At 42.4% G+C, this 23,668-nt stretch overlaps 1 protein-coding gene across 8 annotated transcripts in view; it reads left to right on the top strand.

Moving 5' to 3' along the window:
• mctp1a (multiple C2 domains, transmembrane 1a) overlaps positions 1–23,668 on the top strand; it is a 162,823-nt gene that overhangs the window by 117,369 nt on the left and 21,786 nt on the right. For 5 of the 8 annotated variants that reach the window (XM_088076897.1, XM_088076896.1, XM_088076902.1 and 2 more), the window contains 2 exons: positions 11,728–11,784; positions 20,075–20,173. In XM_088076897.1, coding sequence (XP_087933023.1) covers positions 11,728–11,784; positions 20,075–20,173 — 156 coding nt within the window. The remainder of the gene's footprint in view (positions 1–11,727; positions 11,785–20,074; positions 20,174–23,668) is intronic. The other 3 variants (XR_015776463.1, XM_088076899.1, XM_088076898.1) reach the window with 1 other exon arrangement.

Below are 23,668 nucleotides of genomic sequence, written 5' to 3'. Positions count from 1 at the left end.
ACGTTACGCCACTTACCTGGTAGTATATTTATTTAATTCATTTATTTTTATCTCTTATACCAATTAAATGATGTCAAAGCAATGTCATGGAGAAACAGACATGTTTTAATCATGGCCGGGCACATTTGGAGAGTAGAGAGTGAAAACGAGAGAGAGAGAGCCGGACTATGGAGTGAGCGTGAACAATGAACTGATTAATTTTAATAAGTGCCTTTTTCCAAGACTCAGTCGGAAATAACCAGTTAACAGACCTCAGATTTTTCTTGCAGTCTCTCGCCTTCTATATGTGTATATTTATCCCTTCATAAGGATTCTTTGGGTTAGATTGAATTGGATTTGGAAAATATATTAAATTCAGTCATTATAATGAACCAAATTTCATTGCAAAGTCTAATTGTAATATTACACATAGTAAAAATGGAATTAGAAGTGGACTGTACGTAACTTACAATGCAGATTTATTTGGTGAGTCTCCAGAGCTAAGCCTCTCTATTTATAAGCCTCTATGTCCGTATTTGCTCATTTAAAAAGTTGACAGTTAAATCAGAAAAAGTCCACCCCTATCTGACAGATACAAGCTGTTACTTGATAGCGACCTGGTGGATATACAGTACTCATACTAAAATGTAAAATATTTTAACTGGACATAGACATTAAAATGATAAGTTAAAGGTAGGTTCACAGACAAAATATATCTTTATTTTAAAATTTGTGAATGACACAGACTTGACTTTCAGGGGATATTTTCCTTCGCCTGTAGATGGCGACATTGCTTGACAAAAAAAATGACATGCCTTAAGACAAAACCCTGCATGATGATTTGTCCCCCCACCTGCTGCTTGTATTTATCCAGACCTAATGATATTTTTTTCCCATGCACTTCCTAATTAAAAGGAGGCAACAAAGGTTACATATTCTCGTAATGTGCCACTCACTTCACATACGAGTAAATACATGTAACTCCCACTTCATGCAGAATTGGTTTTCTCTCCTCCTTGAAAGAGACCATTGTGTCTTGAGTACCTCAGGAATTGGTTGGAACATTAAGACATGTTGATATTGTTGATACTCTTATGGAAAGTGCTTTTTAAAATGACAATACTGTTCTGCTCAGTGCTACAAAGTTGTCCTGTGCTGAGAGACAAGAGGAGATATGGACACTTATTACTGTACTATCATAGGATCTTTTAGTTTCAGTTTTTAACATCTGTTGTCTCCTTCGTGTACAACACTGTAACTCTGATTAAAATGTACTTCCACCTTTAGACGAGGAATATGGACTGCATTTGTCCCCAGCTTTGTTATATTGGTAGCAGGACCATTTAAAACCTTTGCCTACACATTATTTAATTTCTCACTTCAGTTTAATTTCATGTCGCCTTGTTGCTCCCGTCTTTTTAATTCCTTTGCCAAGTTACAGTCAAAACTGAAGGGCTTTTTTTTTGCTTCTGAAGGTTGCTTCATTATCATTACCTTCACAGTGTTGTTTTAGGGTGTTTGGTTAAATTCAAAGGTCTTATTAGCTTTGGACAGTAGGCTGATTAGATCACAAAGGCAAGGCATGTTTTTAAACCATGAGAGCACTGCTGAAAAGTTTCATATCTGACGTTCTTTCAGTTAAATGTCAGCTCTCTCATGAGCACATAAGCATAGGCTTTAAGTGAGTGCGTTGTGTACTTCTTACAGTCACACAGCCTTAATTTGTGTGGAGCTGAGGGTCAGTGCTGCTATTGTCGAGTAAAGGCTGTGTAGAAAAGTTGGTTGGGGCTGTTTGTGAGATAGTCAGAGGCAAATGTGCAGTGCAAGAGAATGGGGTAGCAGTAGTGTATATGGCGTATAAGTGAATATGTGGGTGTTTGCATGGTGCATGAATACTGAAAACCGTGTGTGTTATTATAATGGTGTTCTGCTGTCTGATGTAGTCTGTTATGTTTGCTTTTATTCCAAGGTTATGATTCAGGCACAACCAAAGTGTTGGACTACAGCTCATGCAAATGTTCACACACATAGGCATTTGTATGTGTGAGTTACTCCAGGTGTGTGTTTGTGTGTTACTTCTATGTGTGTGGGGAAAATACAGCGTGTGTACATGGAGATTAAAGTTATCTGTGTGTGTCTTTCTGAGAAATATGTGTGTGTATTTCCAGTCACTGAGTATGCACACACAGGCGTGCATATGCATGAGAGTGTGCAGACATTCTTTGCAACAATATATCCGATGAAAGTGGGATTAATTGTCAAAGATTAGCACCATTAATGCTCCTTTTCTTGCCGCCGTGACAGTTGTGCTGCACAGTATAGAGCAGCACGAGCGACACAAAGAAGATTCTCTGACAATCATCGTCTCTCTTGTCTTGGCGTTGCAATCTCAACGCCTCAGGATTGGTAAATGCGATGAACCCTCTCTCCTCGCTCCATTGTCAACTCTCTGCATCCTTCATTCGTGATATTACTATCTTAAGTCAGCTAAAGTAATGTGCGCTAGTGTAAGCATTCATTATTTTCAGGCATTTTTGTTTGCAAATACTGTACACACACATTCAGACACAAGTATCCCCCGAGTCCTGTCCCTGTTTGTTTTCAGACACTTTCCCAATCTGCGTGCTGTGCAGGGGGAAGTGGGTACAGCAAGAGCGTACAGTATCTGCGTTCTTTGCTTCCTCTCCTGCTCCCCTGGATTCCTCTTCCGAGTCTTTATCAAGCTGAAGTCATGGGCGACTCACTGTTTCCCTCTTGCACTTGGCAGAGAACAGAGAAGAATAGAAAAGAAAACAAGGGAAAAAGGCTTTCTAATTACTTTAAACAACACACCAAATTAAAGCATTGTGCTGAGCTGAGCAAGGGTCAGCATCCGGAGTGCTGCGGCTTTCCAGCAGTCTGGGGTGAGGGTAATGCCAAAGGAATCTCTGCTGAACTCACTCTGAAGGGTGAGAGAGAAAGAATAGGGGATAGGGTGGGGGAAGAAAGAGAGAGAGAGAGAGAGAAAAAAAGTATACGCTTGAGTACAGACTTTCTAATGAACTGAAAGGCCTTGCTTTTTCTGATGGGTTCAATGTGAGGACCCTTGCCTGATTTTACACTGCAACCGCAGTCCATAGCCCCTTCTATAGCAAATAAACAAACGCAGTGTTCTCTACTCGCTGTAATTCACCACTCAGGGTCACTGAATGTTGTGTGGTTACATGCTGCTTTGCAAACAGATCTCGGATCAGCGCTCCTTTACCCTCGCCCCAACCTTGACCAATACCTGCTAAGCAGTCGGAGCGTCCTCAGAACAGCGATTAAAGGAGGCGATGCACCAGCAAGGTCGCCGACCTCCTCTCTTATCATGTAGCACTCTGACCTATGAACCCTGACTCTTCAACACTGTTTGCTGACCTGTGTGCCATGCTGTAACATGCTCACTGAAGCAAAGAAACAAACAAAGAAGAGGACCTTTTACACTTTTGAATATGTGTGAGTAAGATACTACTTTGACATTCAGAGCTAATAACATACCATCCCTGGAGGTCCGTCCTGTCTTTCTGTATTTGTGCGGAGTTCCTAATGACATGACCCTCTCCATCTCTATCTTGTTTTGAAACCTGGGACAATTTGGAGCTTTGATTCATCCCAAGCCTGTTGCAAAGGAAGCTGCCAGTAGGCTGGGCTCGGTCAACCAGAGGACAGGCAGCTTTGCAGGAAGAGAAAAAGGCTGCAAGGCGTGTGTACACACATGTGTATCTTTTCATAGCAGTGTGTTGTAATCATGTGTATGCCTGCTTGCATGAGTGTATACGATGCACGTTGAGATTAAGGAGCCGAGACACATCCCAACAGAAATCCTTCCTTGCTGTTCAGTTGGCCCAGAAAGGCCCTGACCAGATGTTATGAAGGTGTTAATTTCAGAGCAGGCTGTTGTAGAGGGCACATATGAAACATGGTGATGTCTCTTTCTACCACAGGATGATGGGCAATTAGGCCTTGTCACACTGGAGGACCATCATCTTTATCCCATGCCTCAACCATTACATAGATTCACCCACTAGATTCGGTAACCCATTACAGAAGAGAAGACCTTAATGGCTTGGAGATACTTTACGCTCATTGACTTGCCTCCAACAGATCGAGCTGACAACTTTCAACCCACTCTACATCCTGAGTGAGATCGCATTTCCATAAACAACAACAAATATAGAGTTTAACCTCCCCAATAAGACTTAGTCATTGTTTAGAAAAAAATATTGACTGAGGGTTTTTTTTGCTAATTTTGTCTTTTTCTATTTGTTCAAATGCATGTCGTTCTGCTTGTTGTAGTGTAATCGTTACTTTTCTGACTGTGAAGCACTCAGTGTGACAGCAGTATATTGTTCATTAGTGTAAAAAGAATCGGGTTTATTTCCAAGACAGTGATAATGACTGATTTTATTGGAATGTTGTATCATTTCTAGAACAAAACTTCATTGCCATTTTTATCTATTCTATTTTCTCCCTGATTTTGCATCTAAAAAAAAAACTGTGTCTCTAAACACACTGTGCCTTGACATCTGCCCTCATTAAAAGTCACGCATAACACAGGTAGAGCAGAGTAAATATTAGGAAAGCTGGAAGGAAAAGAGGAAACGCAGCCTATTATACCTCAACTCCTCCAGAAAGTCACACCTCCACTTTTTCCCTATAAAACCGCAACTCTGGAAAAGAAAAGGAGAACGAGAAAAGGAGATCGAGTGGGAGCAGGAGACAGAAAAAGACAGAGAGGCATTCAGAGAGATGGAGCGACAGAGAGACGGAGGCACAGGAAAACAGCGGTGGATGGCAGGCACTCCTCAGTGCGGAGTCAGACATGGCAGTTGGTGACAGGTGACAAAATCAAAAGGTCATGTCACTTTTAACTGGGAGCGCCTGTGCCCCACTGATTTCCCCCGTGCCGCCCCGGCATCACCGCGCTCATCTCTGCTCCTCTTGCTGCCTCTCTGTCTCTGCTAAACTGGCAGATAGGATGGCAGGCTGGCAGGCAGAAAGACAGGCGACGGGCAGAGTTTGAAGCGGGACGGGAGCATCGGGAGCATCAGGAATGCCATTGCAGAATCCTCCCAGCCTCCCTTTTCATCATGCTGTCTCTATTTCCCCTCCTTTCCCTCCATTTGTCTAACTTCCTTCATCACACTGAACCTTTGTAACTGTCTGCTCTTTGCTAACAACGTCAGCGGCTCGGGGTGTCTGCCTCAGTGCTTGTTGTTGTTGTTTTGTCTATACAGTACACCCGCTGTAGCTGTTTGTGAGTTTTTTTGGTTTAAACCTTGAGCTTAAGCCCAAAGATGTGAGTGTGTTTGTGAGCGATAGATTGCACATCAAGTGTGTACCAGCTCTTTTCCACAAGTAAGTATGAGAAACAATAACCCAAGACAGCATCATCTGTCTGAGAAGGACAAACATCTTATCACTGAATTTACTGTATTTACTCACTATCTCAACAATGCTAGTGGAGCATGTAAAATTGTGCTTTCCTCTGGATGGCTGCTGAATCCCTGACTAAACATACTTGCTGATTTGTCAGCAAATACACAATGAGAGATGTACATTGTGTTTGCCATGCTCACATTACTATCCCGAAACTCAATCTTTTCCAATGCTCACAGATTTGGTGTTGCTTTCATGAATATGGAGCCGCCCTTCTCACCCCCACCCCCAGCCTCCAGCTCCGGTAGCACCCCGGCTTCACCCCTCTCTAGCCCCCTGCTGGGTGAGCCCTGGCTGGGGCAGTGCAGATGGAAGGGCCCCCCTCTGAGGGCCACGGCTCTGACAGCTTGTGAAGGGCCCGCGTGGGTCAGCCAGGCTCAGCCAGCAGCCCTTATCAGACGCACAGCCCTCCCCCAGTCTGCAGAAACTGTGGTGTAGGCAATATGCACACGTGCACACACACACACACACACACACACACACACATACATATCCACTCATGGACAGTGCATACCAAGTAGGGCCTTGAGATCCCCCAGCCAGCCAGTCGGCCAAACCTCAGCAGCTGGAGAGGTTAAAACCCCCTCACGTATCAAAGAGGAAGAGCAGCAGGAGGATGGAGGGAGGGAGGGAAAGAGGAATGGGAGAAAAAAGGAGGAGAAAGTATATCTTCATGTTCGCCGGGATGTCTGCCTCTGCGTCAATTCCCACTGTGGCTGTCATTGGGAAGGTTAGGAGGGGAGATAGTGGAACTCAGCCTGGCCAGGGAGCAAGAGAGGGGCGAGTAGAGATGCATTTCAGAGGAGGGGTGAGAATGATGTGGCTACTACTTCAGGTGGTAGATTTTTACTTTCCCTCCGTGGAGTGTGTGTGTTCACTTGTTTTATTGATCCAGACAGGGTCTGTACTTTTTTTTAGTTCCATGAAAGCAGCATCCATCCACTCAAACAGTATTTTGTTAGGTTTAAACTCTCCTGTTTGTCTCTTACAAAGGGTGTCTGCAAGTCTGTCTTAAATTCAATTTTATTAATATTAGATACTTCACATTAATTAAATATGTGAATTGGTGACATCTTAACTGCCACAAATATGTGATCTAATTTCATTTATCCATCTTTAAAATTCTTTTTGTCAAAATGAGTGAAGCTCTTCTTAATCAAAGTCCACATTTCTGACGTTACAAAAGTTACAACCTGCTACTGACCTTTATACTGTCTTTTAACTTTTACTAGTTACCACTTAGATAAAGATAAATCTAACTTACTCTAACAACCATATTCCTACATAAAAGCTACTTTTGCACTGTACCTTACCTGTATTTCCTGGAAGAGAAAAAGATGATTGGTTTAAAAAATCTGTCTTATATTTCGTCAAAAGTTATATTGAATAGGTTTCTAAAGCATTAAATTTAAGTGTCTGATACCCTTTCACCTTGATACAGTGTAGTTAGACACCTATGGATAACTACATCAAGTTGATTAGTTAGTGGATATTTCTTAATTATATGGGCTCAGTGCTTTGAATATATTTTCCAGGGTTACCTTTGCCTGTAGCCTCAGTTAAAACTTGTTTTGGCTCCATTTACGTTGTATTGCTTAGGTAAGGGCAAAGTTCTGTAACGTACAACCATCCTTCTGATCCTCCAACATTGATGTCAGAGTTAACTTTGCACGAGTTTTGTGAGTGAGTTGTTTATATTAGGTCATGGATTGAGAATGGCCACTTTGAAACTGAAGATGCTGTGCTTTAGATACTGCACAGATACAGGTGCTGCCCTGATTTAAAGGTCCAGTGTGTTTGGTTCAGGGGCATGTGTTGGCAGAAATGGTATATAATATTCCAAACTATATTTTCATTAGTTTTTTACTTACCTGAAAATAAGAACTGTTGTGTTTTTTTGTACCTCAGAATGAGCTGTTTCTATATTTACACACAAAACTGGGCCCTTTCCACGGAGTATCGCGTTGTCATGCAGTAGCCCAGAACAGAAAAATCAAACACTGGCTCTAGACAGGTTCATTTACATTTTCCGCATTGGCCATCGTAGTTCTCCTACGCACATAAAAAAAGTTTTAGTCTTTCTCCAAATGCCACTTAATCATACACACCGGACCTTTAAGTTAAGGGCTACTGGTCACCTTTACTATCACATTCAACAAAACAACAACAAAACGTCACAGAGCAATGAGACTATCCTGTAAACAGAAGGTCTCTGTACCCTATGACCCTAAGAGTTTGCTCTCCGTCCTTGGATAGGCACTTGGGGAGCCGCTGTGCTGCTGAGGGCATGCAAGAAGCTTCCTGTGAATGGAAAAGGAGAATACACAAATTTCCCTCTTGGGAATCAGAGTTACAGAAATTTCTACCTGATAGGCAGTTCTTGAAACACCTTTTTTTCTGATATTCCTTTTTACCACTCTTACAACTTGCTCATCACATCTCAGTCAATCAGTCTGTGCAGCATAACATCAGATCCAAACACACTCTAGGCTTTTCGTCTACCTTAGATTCCTCTTTTTTGCCAGACTTTATTCAAATTCAGTCGAGAAAGATTTTAGGTAGCACCCCGCACTTCATCTGGCACAGAGCAAGAGTAAATGGGAGAGAAAGATCTGGCTCTGTAGGGCTGAATGCGAATTAGTGCTAACATGAAGATGCAAAACATAGGAGAGTCACAGTTCTTTATGGCTGTCAAATATCAGTCAGCAAAAAGGAGTAAAGCAATAGTCAGTGCAAGGATACGTTGAAGAAGACACTAAAACAAGAGGAAAACACCTCTGATTTGGGTAGGTTGTTTGGATTGTGTTGTCATAAAAAATACAGTCAGACCCTTTACATGCAGAATAGCAGGCTTTTTTTTCCAGAGTAAAGACTGATAATGCACAACTCTTTATTTTTACATAACATAATTTAATGGACAGCAGTTTGCTTCTAATAGACAGTATTATTGCACTGATGTGAAGTAATGTAAGAGAGGAATCGTTGGGAATATGCTGGGATCTGAGCCATTGCAACAGAAACTTAAACCCTGCCTACACATATGCAGATATTTTGGAAATCTTATATTTTTATCCCTCTGTTTCAAAAAAAAAATGTCCACAGGAACTTTGTTTAACAAAATGTCTCTGCCACACTACAACGCAAAAACGACTGTAAACGCTCACCAGTGTTAACTCTTTTCAGTGGTCTACACTACAGTGTATAGGCTAATATTACCTTAACAAAACACCTACTGGAGATCCCATCACTGTTGAGGCCCATCCTTAATCATGTGTAACTTTAAGACTTAATAAAATGTAAACGGGTGAATTTTAAAATATTTACTCCCTGTACAGTTGTCATAAATTAGCTATGGAGACCAAAACAATTTTTGTTTGGTTTTTTTTTGTACCCGGCTGTAAACAAGCTGAGCATTTTTACATGGGGATCTATGGGAATTGACTTGCCTCTGGAGCCAGCCTCGAGTGGCCATCAGAGGAACTGCAGTTTTTGGCACTTCATTGTGGCTTCATTTTTCAGCCCCAGAGGTTGCTCCTTGGTCTTCACACATAAACAGCAACCAGAGTCTTGAAAAATTTGCATCTCAAAAAGTGGTGGAAAATAACCATTTAGATATATATTTTTATAGGTATAGACAGGGTCTTAATTCTTGGTAATGAGTAATGAGCCACTGAGGCAAAACGAGTGCATTCATACTTTTACAGCCGTTCTGAACTCTCAAAGTCATTCTACTCACTTACATTCTTTGTGTGTATTTTATATTATCACCATCTTTGTATGTATTTATGGGGCACAGTGTAATCTGTAAGAGTAGCCTGCATCATCCCTGTATCATTTGAATAGGTCTGAATATGTTAATCCCCACCTCAGTAGATATTGAATTGACTGGAGCAGCTCTGCAGGCAACGTGAGCTCGACGCGATCCTGTCGACAGCAAGGCTTTGATGCTGCCGTGCTGTAATGATAGTAATTCAAACAACATGATAATGGGGGGATAAGCAGACAAATGATATCATACACCAAACAGGTCTTAGAAAGAGCGAAAGAATGAGACAAATAGAGAGAGAGAGAGAGAGAGCGGTAGAGGGAGAGAAAGAAAGAAAGATGTTTGGAATTCATCGGCTGCACTGAGGTAATTTATATCCTCCCCTTACCGAGACAGTAGCTTCAGTGCGCACATTTAGCCGTGGCAATCTTCAGGGCAGATGACATGTTCCATGTCTTTTTATTTATTAATTTTACACTGTGTCTCATTGCAGGAAACATGACTTCTCTCTGTAACCAGAGGCGATAGAGGAGAGAGAGCAGAGCGGAGAGCAGAGGGAGACAAACGACTCTATCATTCTCTCTGTCTCTCTAGGTCATGCTTCTCCAGCTAGCTCATGCTCATTCCCTTTGTTTAAAGTTTGGAGCGTGTGCCAGGCGTGCCCTAGTAAAGCCTCTGCGTGGAGGAATCCATTATGTTTGTATTTTGGCACGGGTGAAAGGATTTGGGAGGAACCATGATGACTTTATAAACAGTTATAGTTCATTTGTTTAGAGTTGCCAGAAGGCTTTCATTTTACAGTATCACGTCTGCATCTTTTGCCTCGGCTGAGTGCGAGAATTCCCTCTCTGGTAGTTGTATACTGTATTAGTGAATGTATTCTGTATCAATAAAGAGATGAACTGTGAACAGTCAGGCTTATTCGTCTAGACACTGATGGAGTCTGAGTGAACAGGGAATAACCAGTTGCCATACAGTCAGACAGTTAAAACAAGGGGTGCCGTGCACACATGCACAAAACTTTGCCCTAGTGACTCGGTGCTATTGATAGAACACACACACAAATACACACGCACTATTGACTCTACCCTCTCAACTCTGCTGTTCTGAACTCCTCTTTGTTTGTGTGGGAAGCTGCATTTACATAAGAGGCTTATGTCAGCCGCCACATAGTCCCCCCCCTTATTCCAATGAAAAACAAAAAGGACAAAAGCTATTGTCTTGTTAAGTAATGATTTTTGGATTTCTCCAAACTAGTTTGTGCCGTTCTGGAGGTGGTTAGGGGGTTGTGGTGATGCTGAGGCTGGGCAGAGGGTTTTTTGGGGGGGTTTTGGGGGTTGGTAACAACAATGAGAGTAGATGAATGCTGAGGTTGACAGCTGTAGGGCTTATGATATGGGTGTTTGTCTATGTAAATTGGGAGCAGCAATATGACCTTGTAGCTTTGATGTGTGATTGACAGAAGGAGGGTGGATAAGCGAGGCAGGGGGGATCTGTGGTTTTTTTGCCTCATTGGCATCAGACTAGACACATGAACTTGTGCATGCTTACAAAGACACCCAAACAACTCGAGTACTGTATCACTAAACACTCATTCCACATAGTATCACTGAACACAGCGGCCCTAAGCCGCTCTTGTTGGTTCAGGGTTTTCCATACATGCCAAGATATTTGTTGACTTGCTTGCTTTTCACATACAGTTCAAGGTTGGAGGTTTATATGAAGAACTGTATTTCTTGTAAAACCAGTATTCTACTGTGTTTCCTATTAGTTTGTATATACAGTTATTTTATTGAATAGAAAAAGGTACAACTTGCACATACCATTGTTGTGTCGTACAGTCTTGGTATCCGTATGGGCTTCAGAGCTACACCAGCTCCAGTTTCATCGGTTGTGGACCACTGAAGCACGTAGTTGCTGTTCTTTGTGACTTGCTCTCTGTGCTGCGGGCTTTCTTCTCCCTCCTCTCACGGAACATCATTCTGTGAGAGGATGTGAAACCATAGATAGATGAATGTACAGTGATAGGGAAGGCTGGCGGTTGAGGTGAGAGACGAGTGCAAAGGTCAGAGAGGTCAGATGAGACCGAGAAGAAACAGGAGGAAAAGAGTTCTGCAGTCTCGTCCCACTGAATGCTGTAAGATTTGAATGCTTTTGTGCAATGCGATTTGAGTGGATGAATAGACTTTAATCCTCAGCGCGTTGAAATTCAAAGCCAGAGCATTTGCTTACATTTCCAGAAGTGTCAACACATTTGAACAACGGAGTGTTTCTAAAATTAAATTCTAATTCTGAACCTTTTCGTGGCTCGTGACATATTAGCACACACCAATCCCGTAGTTATGCATGCTTTCCATACTCATTAACAAACTCTTGCCAGACATAAGCATAACAAATCAGCTTTAGTATGCCTCTTTGGCTTTTCTGATGATGTTAACCCTGTGTTATCTGATGTTTATCTGTACTATAGCTTTTGCATAAACATATTTCTCTTTTTCTCTTTCCTCTGTTGCAACTGTCAGGAGGCAGTGGAGGACCTGCTGGAGGACGAGGATGAGGATTATGACAAAGATGACAAGGTAATTATGTCTTGTGTCAGGGATGCACTCACGCACACAAACACACATAGGTACACTGCCTCAGGAGAGGTTGACACCGCTTCACACACCGGAAACACAAACAGACGCATGAAGTGACTCCATCCTCCCCTCCCATCTCCTCCCCATATTCAGGTATCCTCACCGCCTGAGGCGCAAACACATGTAGAAAGATTGTACAACCTTTTAACCTTTTGAAAAGTTTTCTCTGTAGCTTTACACACAGCACATTCTTCACTTTTCCTCCTTGTGGTTTTGCTTCGCTTTGGTCTGTTACTGCAGTTTGGCACACTATCCTTTCCTTTTCCCTTCATGTAACACTATGTCAAATTTACGTTACTAATGCTCAGCTCCGCTTCCTGAGAACATGCAACCATATAAAGTGCTTAGTTAGCTATTTAGGTCCATTCACTGCTCCTTTATGTCCCAGTAAAACAGCATCTGGGCTTGTCCAGACACTATCAGGTAACAACAGGTGGCTGCTTTACTGCCTCCGCTCGTTTACACTGTAGGAACAGCTACTGAAACAAATGCCACTGGATAGGATACAGTCCCTTGTCAATGTTCCACTTGGGAATGGTTATTGAAATGGTACAGCTCTTTATCCACCCACTGTGTTGTGTGGTTTTTGGTGAGGCACACTTGAAATGGAAACAATATTCTGCTTGATGCTCCAGTCTGATGCAACTCCAGTAGAGTTGAACAAAGACAAAATTCTAAGATAAGCTTCTTAAGTGAAACCTTTTCCTGTGAAAATAATAAAGTACCCTAACTAAATAGTCTGGATTCTGAAATTACTGGAGTTGATACTTGATGCCTTACAGCCGCACTCCAGCAATATAAAGGTTAGCAGGCTAAGATGTGGTAAATTGCATGGTTTGGTTTGGTAATCTTTTTGGAGGAAAACTCTGGATGTTTGCAATGGTAATTGTAAAGGCCTTTGACCAGGCAATTTGATATCTTGAAATTATTTTTGCCCGAGGACACTCTGTACGCCGAATTTACTCATGCAACTGCAACCTCACTATAACCTCTCCCATTTTGAAGGGTTGAAGTGCAAGCTTGCAACAAAGGGGTTAAAAAAACACATTTATAGTGCAGATGGTCAAATAGTCATCCCACCAGTGAGTCAGCCAGTCAGGCAATCAGTCAGCCAGGCGTACGATGAGCACACAAAGATACGTGAGCATTACATCCTCTCCCACAGTGATGCAGAAGCGAAGTTTCATGGCTGTGAAGTTCCAAGGCTGAAATGTACAGGGGGGGCACTGACTGAAGATATGCACCAGGCAACCTTGAACCTTTTTTTCCCCCTTATTTACGTCTTTCCTCCATCATTGCATTTCCCTCCTCCTCTCAGGGAAAAAATAAAAATACAGGCATTTGAAAAGCTGCAGATTATATGAAATACATTTTGGACTTTCATATTGAAATGAGGTGCAGCAGCAGCTTTTTGCGGCCTCCGTCAGATTTGGTGCCAAACTGATTATTCCACATAAGAGGGCCTTGCTCTCTGTGCTCACACAGGGCTGGGATGCTGGATAGCACAGCCGCCACAAAGGCTACAATTTACCAACTCTGGCTTCATACATTTTGATCTATTGCTCCCCTCAACTGTTAGCATTTCATTTGAGCTGTAGGGAAGTTGAAAGGGGGGCATTTCTCTTTTTTTCTTCACCTACATGTCTCTCCCCTCCCACTCTCCTACTACCCTTCCCTCAGTCGTCCTCTTCCCTGCCTTTTTTGCTCTAACAGTCTGACACATACCCCCCACCCACCCTCTCTCTCTCTCTCTCTCTTTGCTCTCGCTCCAACCTGGTTAAGTGCAGAACAAATGGACTTTCAGGGCTTAGCAAATTTGTCTTTTACATTGGATATGAGGTCTCTTACGCTGGATATGAGGTACTGCTTCAGATTGTATGAGTAAGTATGAAGGACGGGTCAAAGGAGGCCTCTTTTATGGCACAGGCCTATAGGGGAGAGAGTGAAGAAGGGAGAGAGCAACAGAGAGAGAGAGGAGAGGGAAAAAAATTAATAAATATGCCAAGGCCTCATTTTAATTGAACTTGAAGCATATGTTGCAAGTATGTACAATCCGTCCCAGATGTTTACTCCGGCCATGTGCATGGCTCTTCCCAGTGCACCACAAGGCAGCTATTAGCTGGATAACCTTTGCCCCAGAGGCTAAATGGGGTATTACATGGCCAAAAAGTAGAGCACCTGTTTTTCATTGCATAGAGGACCCCTTGCAGGCTTTTTGCCTTGGATCACCACATGTGTTTTGACTTAACAGATTGTTGGGCAGACGTGAAAAGTGTCTTTCTTGTGAGCGAGCGCTGATATTAGTCACTTAATCTCAATGAAAGTCCAGCATCTAGACTAATTGATGGGGACGGCTCAGTTGTTAAAGCCAAGCAGGCAGGCACATGAAGGGTGAAAGAATGTTAGACACAAACTATTTTTTTTCCCTCCCTCTCCCTCCTCCTCCATCACACTGTGTGTTTGTGTGTGTGTGTGTGTGTGTGTGTGTGTGTGCTGACCTTCAACATGGAATGTTACTTGGTTCTTATTGCCGACACACACACACACACACACACACACACACAAAATATGTTAGCAGTATACAGCCCCAGTTTTTAACCTCTATTCTCAATAAAACTAATTTTAAACACAGCAGCGAGATGCAGATGCACCTTTTCTCCTTCAAAGTCCATTAGTGAGCCAATACAATGATGCAAGACCCGAAGTTACAGAGATTGTTTTCTTAGACAAAACCTGTATTATATTTATTCAGCATGAAATGATCTTTATATTGAAAAGTAATCCATTCATCACCTTCCTAGTAACACTAATTTTATTCAGGCTACATCCTCAAAGGCTTCTACCTTTAAGGATGCAGAGTGTATCCAAATAAAAACCTCTTATCTCTCCCTTTCCAGGCATGTCTATGGACGCACATAGGTCATGTAAAAACTATAGACTGTAAAAAAAAACAAAAAACAAAGGACGTAGCCCCATGATGCCACCCACTGGTTTGTAGATTCCCGCTTTGAAGCCTTAAGTTTGGCATTTTGGCCATTGCTGTCTTGGTTTTTTGGAGCTAGAAGTGACCACATTTGGACAAGAGGTCGGAGCTGTGGAGGAGCGAGGGATGGATCTGACTGTTAGTCTGAGGACACTATTGGCAGACAGCCTCTCATTCAAAGTGGCCGTGCCCTTAATTATGTGCAACTTTTTTGACTTAATAAAAATTAAATCGGTGTGTAATATATAGAAACAGTTGTCATGAAGAGGGAAATTAGCTATAGAGATATTTTGAACCAGGCTACAAACATATTTATTTCTGTGGTAAAGTTGGGCATTTTAACATGGGGGTCTATAACGACTGACTCGCTTTTGGAGCCGGCCGAAAGTGGCCATTCGATGAACTGCAGTTTTTTGGCACTTTTGTGTGGCTTCATTCACAGCCGCTATGGTTGCTGCTTGTTAAAAACGCTCCTATCTAGAGCCAGTGTTTGATTTATCTATTCGAGGCGACTATAGAAGCAACATGGCCGGCTCTGTTAAAGAGGACCCACTCTGTATGTAGAAATAAATGGCTCATTCTAAGGAAACAAAAAGACAACGATTCTTAGTTTCTAATACACTAATAAAAACATAATTATGAATATTGTATTCCATTTTTTGCCAGTAGATGCCCCTAGATCATATACACTACACCTTTAACTGGAACATTATCAGAGATGTAATTGTCATTTGAACATTTTTCAATTTGTTTTGTAAAATGATCTTCAGAGAGTTTTCCTCCAGAATGTAATAGACCTTTATTATGGTAGACATTTTGACTTGTCATAGCGGGTAAAGCAGAGGTTTAATTAAGAAACATTAGCAATGACTCCACTCAGTCAAAGTGGCCTGGTAAGCCACTGCGCAGCATACACAAAACCAGGACCTTGAAACTGTTGAAAATTGAATAGCAGCAATTGTGAATGTTACTTGTTATGCCTGCGAGTCACCGTTATGATGTAAAAATATCTGCCACCTTTTAAATGGCAAAGATGAGTATTTACATCCAAGCATCATGACTTCTTGTCACCTCAGTCATCCCTAAACCCCCAAGACAAAGCAAATGTTTTTTATCCTTTAAATTCTACTATCAAACTGATTTAAAAGTCCCTTAGCACCTTTAAAAACCTTTTCAGTATATACAAATACAGCTTGAAATAACACTGTGAGCCTTGGACAGTGTGAGATAGCATTCCTATATTTAGAGGGTACTGGCTTCAGGGGGTTCAGTGTGCAATGTAGCCTGTGATGTCTCCTCTCACCTGTGGGCTCACTGTCCCGAGCCCGCACGAGGCAATCACCTTAAGGCTTTGCATGGGTGTGAGCGTTTGTGTGCGTAAATTCGTTTGTGTATTTGGTGTGAGCGTCTTACTTATGTGTGTGTGTGTGTGCAGTGGTGGGGGGGTGGTGGTGGTGGGGGGGGTGGCTTACTGGAAAAAGGGAGAAAGAGAGTGAGTGTGAGAGAGAGACAGACTGAAGGAGTGAGGAGATTACCCTCACACGGTTGACTGGTCACTGAAGCGCTCGTGCTCCGCTCAGCTAGGCTCCACTAGCCTCAGGAGGACCTGACACAGATAAGATACACACTGCAATCATGTCCTGCTCACGGGCTTACTGCTCAGTGCACTCCCTCTCTTTTTCTCTCTCTATGTCTATCTATCTATATCTTGCTCACACACACACACACACACACACACACACACACAACCACACACATACAGACAGACATACCACATGCACCTTTAAAATATATTCCGCTTCTTGCTCATTTTTTCCTTCCCTCCCTCATGTGTAGAGTTGATGGTAAATATAGAGTTGACTTTATTCATTAGCTTGAACACATTGATCTGGAAAATCTAAATTTACGCTGAAATGAAAGTCTTTTTTTAGTCTTAGTTGTGGACCGATTCCTGAAGGCATTCCATATCAGCCAGCACTGAAATCCTTTTTCATCTAAGACTGGGGTCAAACAGTAACTTATTTGTTTATTTTTCATTGTTGTTTTTGACATACTGAAGCACTAGCGCTTTGTTTTCGTGCTCTGCCAGCAATGAAGAAAGGTCTGGCTCAACACTGCACTAAGACTAGGTTAACTGTATTTCTTTGAATGAATCCCAATTGTCTTAGGTGGGGCTATCTCCAGGATGTAGCAATGGTGCCCTTTCAAAATAGAGTGGGGAAATAGGACTTCTTATATTTGGTATTTCACCCCGTTGCCTGACGTCCTGCATCACACTAAAGCCCTGTTTACACTTGCTATCAACATGTTTTGGTGGACAGTGCTAAATACAATTATAAAGGACCATCAAGAGGCACTGTGATCTGATCACTCAAACCACTTGTGTAGGTGATGTTGGGTGCATTTGACCTCAGTGTAAACAATAATGCCTCCTGATGGGTCCCACACAAGGATTACGTCACCAGTGCAGGATGTGCTGGGGTTGTTTTGGCGACAGCATGCTAATGCTCTATAACTTAATCATTTTATGTCGAGTTGGTCAAAATGTTGCTTGATCGTCGATTGTTTTGCAATACGGAAAGAGACATGTTTAATTCTACTGACAGCGATATCTCCAGCTGTACTGACACAACTGCTAATGTGACTAGTAAGCATGTGTGAATGTAATAACTGTACGTGTGGCAGTAATGAAATCTGAACACAAATGGTCAGCTGGAGGCACATGATGGGCACAGGCGTGAACAGCAATATGTCTTGGCTGTCCACCTGTGTTCAGCTCACCAAAATGCATGTTAACACCAGGTCTAAACAGGCTCTATGTTTTGTGTGCCTGATGTGCATTCTTATTATCTCACCTAACAAAAAAAATCTACTGATGATCTGTATTCTGACATTAATGTAGTATCTTGCACCAGTAGATGCCCAGCCTAAATGGGCTTACAAGGCAGACTGTTTCTTTATACATGGGATTGAGACCAAATATACAAATGATAGGAAAATATGTATATTCTTTATGCCATCATACCTGTATGCGTGTATTATTCAGTCTAGTATAAATCATTTTCAAAGCCTTAGAACTAAATCTAGCCCGTACTTTGCCACTCAGTCCAACTTCTCATTTTTATCAAAGCAAAATTAATTCAGGATTTTTACTCTGCGCTCTTACAAATGTACACGCATAAAGTATGAATGTCCACTCAGAGCATGGGCTGAGATGTTCATGGAGCTCGCCGGAACGTGCAATTGCTGCATCCTGTAACGCCCATCCAGGTGAAATACCAAGTTATTAGGCAGTCCTACTAGAAGAAAGCGGCAGGGGAGGAGTAGTCCATCTGAAATAGGCAACCAATGGCAGACGTATACGCACATGCTACATCCTGTGAGCAAGACTGTGCCTTATGGGATGAAAATACAGTGTTGAATAATATCGGACTGTATGACTCATGCACAACTTGCATAACACACAATGAACAGTCTTGATATGGTAATTCCCACCCAGCCAGTGGTCCACAAAGGTTAGAGCAAGTTGCAATGCGTGTCTGGTGTCATCAGTTTTATGAGTGCTATTTCATAAATTATTCTCTTTATGAGTCCTCTGTGTATATAATATTAAACATACACAATACTCTGTTCATTCATCTGTCCTGCTACACAGCCGTCTTCCTACACCACAGTATCTCTTTATCGCTCTCATCTGTAGTGCTGAGACAGCCATTCCGCCCTCTACTGCTTTCCCTGTAGGCACGACTCACGCACATACATGTTCACATGCAATCACGCACATGTTGTGTTTATCAATGGCTCTCTGGCAAGTATGCAACTCCTAGCAAACAGCAAGTATTGGCACACACATTGAGTTCTCATCCTGCAGGCCTCACTGCCATTTCAGCTACATATTTCTCTTTTTTGTATTCTCTCTCCTCCGTTTCGTCTCTTCTTCCGTGTGTCATTAAGCAAGCGTCTAGGATCTCTGCTCCATGTAATATTAAATAAGGCACACACTTTGTCTGTGTGAATACGGTTAAAAACAGTGTAAGTTTTCTGACTTATCTCCAGATAGCATATGGAGCTCTGCGGCACCTTCTCAAGCCCCGGCACTCCTCTCTCAGTCCCAGTCACGGCACTGTGCCGATCGCTCAGATAGCAACACGGCACAATGTAATTGGACTAAAGAGAGCACTGGGAATTATATCAATGCTCTGAAAAAAGACGTGTGACTGAAATGTTGTTCTGGGGAGGCTATTGAGCCTCTGATGCAGCAAGGTTGTCCTCAGGTATCGGGGGGGGGGGGTTCAACTGCTGAGGAGAATGGGGAAAGAGACAGAGGGAGAGATGGGAAGAGAAAAAAAGTTTGAATGTCTGTGTTCTTTTCTTCTCGCCGCCTGTGAAGGATGAAAAGCGTCACGCTGTAAAAGATGCTTTTGACTTTTCCGCTTCATTTTTCTTCCCATCTCACTGTTTTTTTTCTTCTCTTTTTTTTCGTTGTTCAGCAGAGACGCTGGTAGGAACTGCATTTTAATCATGTTTCACTAATAGAGGGAGGAATGAAAACAAAAAGGAGGGTGAAAGAGGCATGGAGGGGTATTGTCTCTCTATGCAAAATACACTGCATTGTTTGTTTGTTTTTCCTCTTTGTCACACACATACATCAGGTGGATCATCTCTCACTATCTCTATTCCCCCCAGATACAGATCTAGTGCTTTGTCTTTTGCTTTCTCTCATTTCTCCTTCAATCTCTGACTCTCCGCCATCCTCTTAACACTTTTACTTTAACTCTGGCCTTTGTTATTTAAATGAAATGTGTTGTTTTTGCACTGTGGGTCTTTTTCTGTAGTTTTGTAGATTATGCTTATAGGTCAAAACAAATATACTCACCACTGTCATTGTAAAGATTATGTTGTAGACATGGGTGCTTCTCTGGATACAGCTTTGCAATAGTCTAATGGAATATCAAATTCAGTTATTTTGAAGTCGATACAAAGAGTACTGGAAAAAAAATCAATTAAGACTCTGGTATGAGTTGCAGGGCTAAAGCTGTTTTCAGTGCAGTGTGTATGTTTACAATCTCTGCAGTACATTTGGTGAGAACAATGTTATTCTTACCTACAGGCTATAGCCTTGTTACATTGCCCAAAACGTCAGCTTTAAGACCCAGTTGTAAAACATCCACATTTTTTTTCTTTTACCCTTTCACCTTAATTTCTCTGGGTGGTAAAGAGAAAATCTCACTGTAATCTATCCACAAGGACCCTAAACCAGGCCCCTGGGAGGACAGCCGTGATAAAAACCATATCCTCGAGGATATGTTGGCTTCCTGGCACTTTGAGTGGATACGAGCAATGGTGGTAAGTGGGCATGTGTGTGGCTCTGGCACTCCTTATGGTGTGTGTCGCTGTCTTACGGTTTCCTATTTAGCTCATCGTCTGTCCGACGGCCTCTGTCTGCCGTCCTGTCGGGGTTTGTGTGCAATACTTGTCCCCTGTCCGCGTCTCAATCAACACCCACGCACTGCACGTTTGGCCCGCAACCCAACCCCACCTCGAGGCCTCCGCCTCTGCCTGCTCTTCAAGGTGATGGGGGAACTAATGGGGCTCCAGCATGGAAGGCTGCTCCCGTCTTTGTGTGTGACTTCCCTGTAGCACTGTAGACCTGTTACACAGCAAGGTGACAGCTGTATTGAGGTGCAACAGTGTGTAAACTATTTTTTGCTGGCGGGACTTTTGGCTCTGGATTATGAAAGGGTGACATTGAGAGCGACTGGAGTGAATTTTGACCTATTTGGGGTATAATTTGTGCAGTGAGAGGCCATAAGGGAATAAAATTCCCCTTATAGAGTGATGTTTTTTATTTTTCCAAAAAAATACACTTTTAGATTCAGATTTTGTTTTTGAAAAGCACTAATTGCATTCCTCTCAGAAATAATGATTGTTTTCAGACCTTATGACCCCGAAGTCACTGATAATAAGCACTAAACAAACTAATTTTCTAATGAGTTTCAGAGCCCTGAGTGTGTATACGTGTGTGCATGTGTGTGCCATTGTGGGTGGTGGGGTGATTTGAATGCGCTTGTGAGCGCTTTTTCTTAAAAGTTGCTACAGAAACAGCAAAACTATTTCATATTGCTGGAGCAAATCCCAATGCTCATTATGCCTAATGCAGCAATGTCTACTCCCCCAACTGTTATTGTTCTGAATCACATACACACAAGCGGCTGAACCAACTGAACTTTTTGACTGATGAACTATGCATCAAAGGATTACGACGAGCACTCGTTGCACTGTAGGTGAGGAGTTCTTGTGTGCTCTCATCCACCCGAAGTAAGTCTCTGCGAGACTCTCACCAAATAGGATGTTGAAGACGGCACACACTCAGCCCTCCCGGTCTCTCATTGGACAGAATGTGGAGCACAACACTTGACAGCAGTGTCGTCTGAATTTGAAAGTCAGACATGTTAGAAGGCAGCCGCCACCTTTTCTTTTAACAAGAGTCATAAATCTGTAATGAGCACAGAGAGGATGCATATTTTATTTACTTTTTTGAAGACGTGATCCCTTCACTTCATAGCGATGCACCCGCGCTCTGTCGATTTTTTTTTCTTCCAAAACAAAGTTTAAAACAGTGGATGTTACAGCTGTTTCTATTGCCTGTGTCTCTCTGAACATGAATATGTAATTAAAGGTACGCCAAAGTTAGCAAGAGATTCACACACCTAGGTGATGAATCATTTGATTTTACCAGAATAAGAGTAAGATTTGATTTACCTAATTAAAAAATGTTAAGTACTGCATAGTCCAAAATCACAATTAGTTAGAGTCTTTTGGATACATACTCCACTTCACAGAATTTATAAAAAAGCCTATATTTGTCTTAAAAATAAATTTCCATTTCTAATTTAATTATAGAATTTCTGCACCTTATTAAGATAAGATGTCAAAGCCAATGTGGACTTTTATTGTGGGGTATAACCAAAAGAAATGAATCTGGATTTTAGATTGTGCAATAGCATATGTTTTAAGGCAACGCAGAGAGAGACAGAGACAGAAAGACAGACTGACAGTCAGATGGAGGGGGAGACGGGCTGGAGCAGCTAAACCAGGCCAACAGAGGACAAGAGTAATGTTGTCCCATTCATCACAAACTGCCAGGCCAGATCCTGGGAAGGACAGGGGAAGGAGAGTGCAGGAGCAGGGGAGCAGAGGTGAAGCAATGTGGGGGAAAATTGGGCAGGCTGGGGGTGCAGGGTAGGCGGGGGTCGGGTGGCGTTCAGCAGGAGGCGAGGAAGGGTAGCACCAAAGTTGTGGGGTGGTAGTCATTTATGTGTGCGTGTGGGCGCCCGACCTTGAGTCTGATGGAGTGGCTGGTGTGGTTGAGGTGATGAGAGGCCCCAGGGGGAGCTGCGTAAAGATGATCAGTGGCAAACGACCTCCTGCCACCCAGACTCATCAGAGACACACCAACTCATAACACCAGAAACCTTCTCTTTAGGATAGGAAGCAGAGGTCAAACTGAAAATATGTCACTGCCGCTTCTACCTTTTATTCCCTCCTTTCTTTCTTCTTTCCCTCTCTTTTATATATGCGTATATTTATCCTCGCTATGGGACTAAGCTGGGTAAAGAGACTAATTAATACTAGAGAGCATTGTGTCTGCTTGGTCCACCTTCAGCTGACAGTCTAAACTGGAGTTTGACTTTGGCTTTGTCGGAGCAACCCTCAGCACACATGGATATTCTCAAAGAAAACTGTGTGTACATCTTTTCCACACAGACATACACATATACACATTTTCCTCCTCACATTCATCCATGTGGGCCTATGGGAGTGGGACACCCCTTCACATCTTAACGTGGCCTTTGTGTGTGTGAGCCGCTTGATGAGGGCCAGGAGGACGTGCAGCACATCTCAACGCCCTAGTTAAACAGATATTTATGTGTTTATGATAAAAAGAGAGGGAGGGAAATAGAGATGTATCCCCTCCATTCGCTCATGGATTAGTTGTTGTATGAGATAAATTATTTATTAAAACCGCAGCTTAAAAAAAAAAGGGAACATCTGCCTCTTTCATGTGGCGCTGGCGAGGTGCCAGGTTGCATGGTGGCATCTGAGGCCGGTCGCAAGGCCTTTTGTCTCGTCTTGTTGTCGTTTCCTGACAGAACGGAGATGTTCTTCTAGGCCACTGGGTTCCCAAGTTTGTTTTTTTTCCCCCTTAAGGGCCTCTCTTAACTCCCAGTGGGAGAAATCTGTGACTCACCGCTCCCCAGTGGAGTTGGTAATACTTGGAATAGGCACAGATGAAACATATTAGTTTTAATTTTAAGGGCAGTCATTGGCTTACATAATGTGCCTCTGTTTTAGGAGCTGAACTATTTAAGTGGTCAACATGAGAGAGAAAAAGTACTCCATGCTGCATGAAAATATTCATTTATTATGCCTCGAAAAAGTTGAACAAGTGACAAATCACTTAAGAAGTTTACAAAGTTTTCATGAGCAACAAATGTGTCTTGTTATGCTGATTAAAGAGCCATTTCACCACCAGAAAGATGGCCTTTTCATAGAACTAGGCTGTCTATGCGGTAAAATGATGCAAATACTTTTAAAGTGGCTCTACATGACAAGAGAAAGCAGAAAGGGCTGTGGCATTCGCTTTTGCATTCGCTTTTGCTCAAGAGGTAGAACACCTACAACTACCAGAATGCACTGCATCACACTAGACCAATAAAGACTTCCACTGGTGGGTGTTTTAATGCAAGCTTGTCTGTTTTTGACACAGAAAGCAATATGGCGACAGGCTGTATTGTATTGCAGCTAAATAGTGTACTCAAATATTTTCTGAAAACATTT

The sequence above is a fragment of the Plectropomus leopardus genome, chromosome 4 (assembly GCF_026936395.1).
Source record: "Plectropomus leopardus strain MGB_pleo_1.0 chromosome 4, ASM2693639v1, whole genome shotgun sequence".
Lineage (NCBI taxonomy): Eukaryota > Metazoa > Chordata > Actinopteri > Perciformes > Serranidae > Plectropomus > Plectropomus leopardus.
This window is presented reverse-complemented; position numbering and strand designations above follow the sequence as displayed.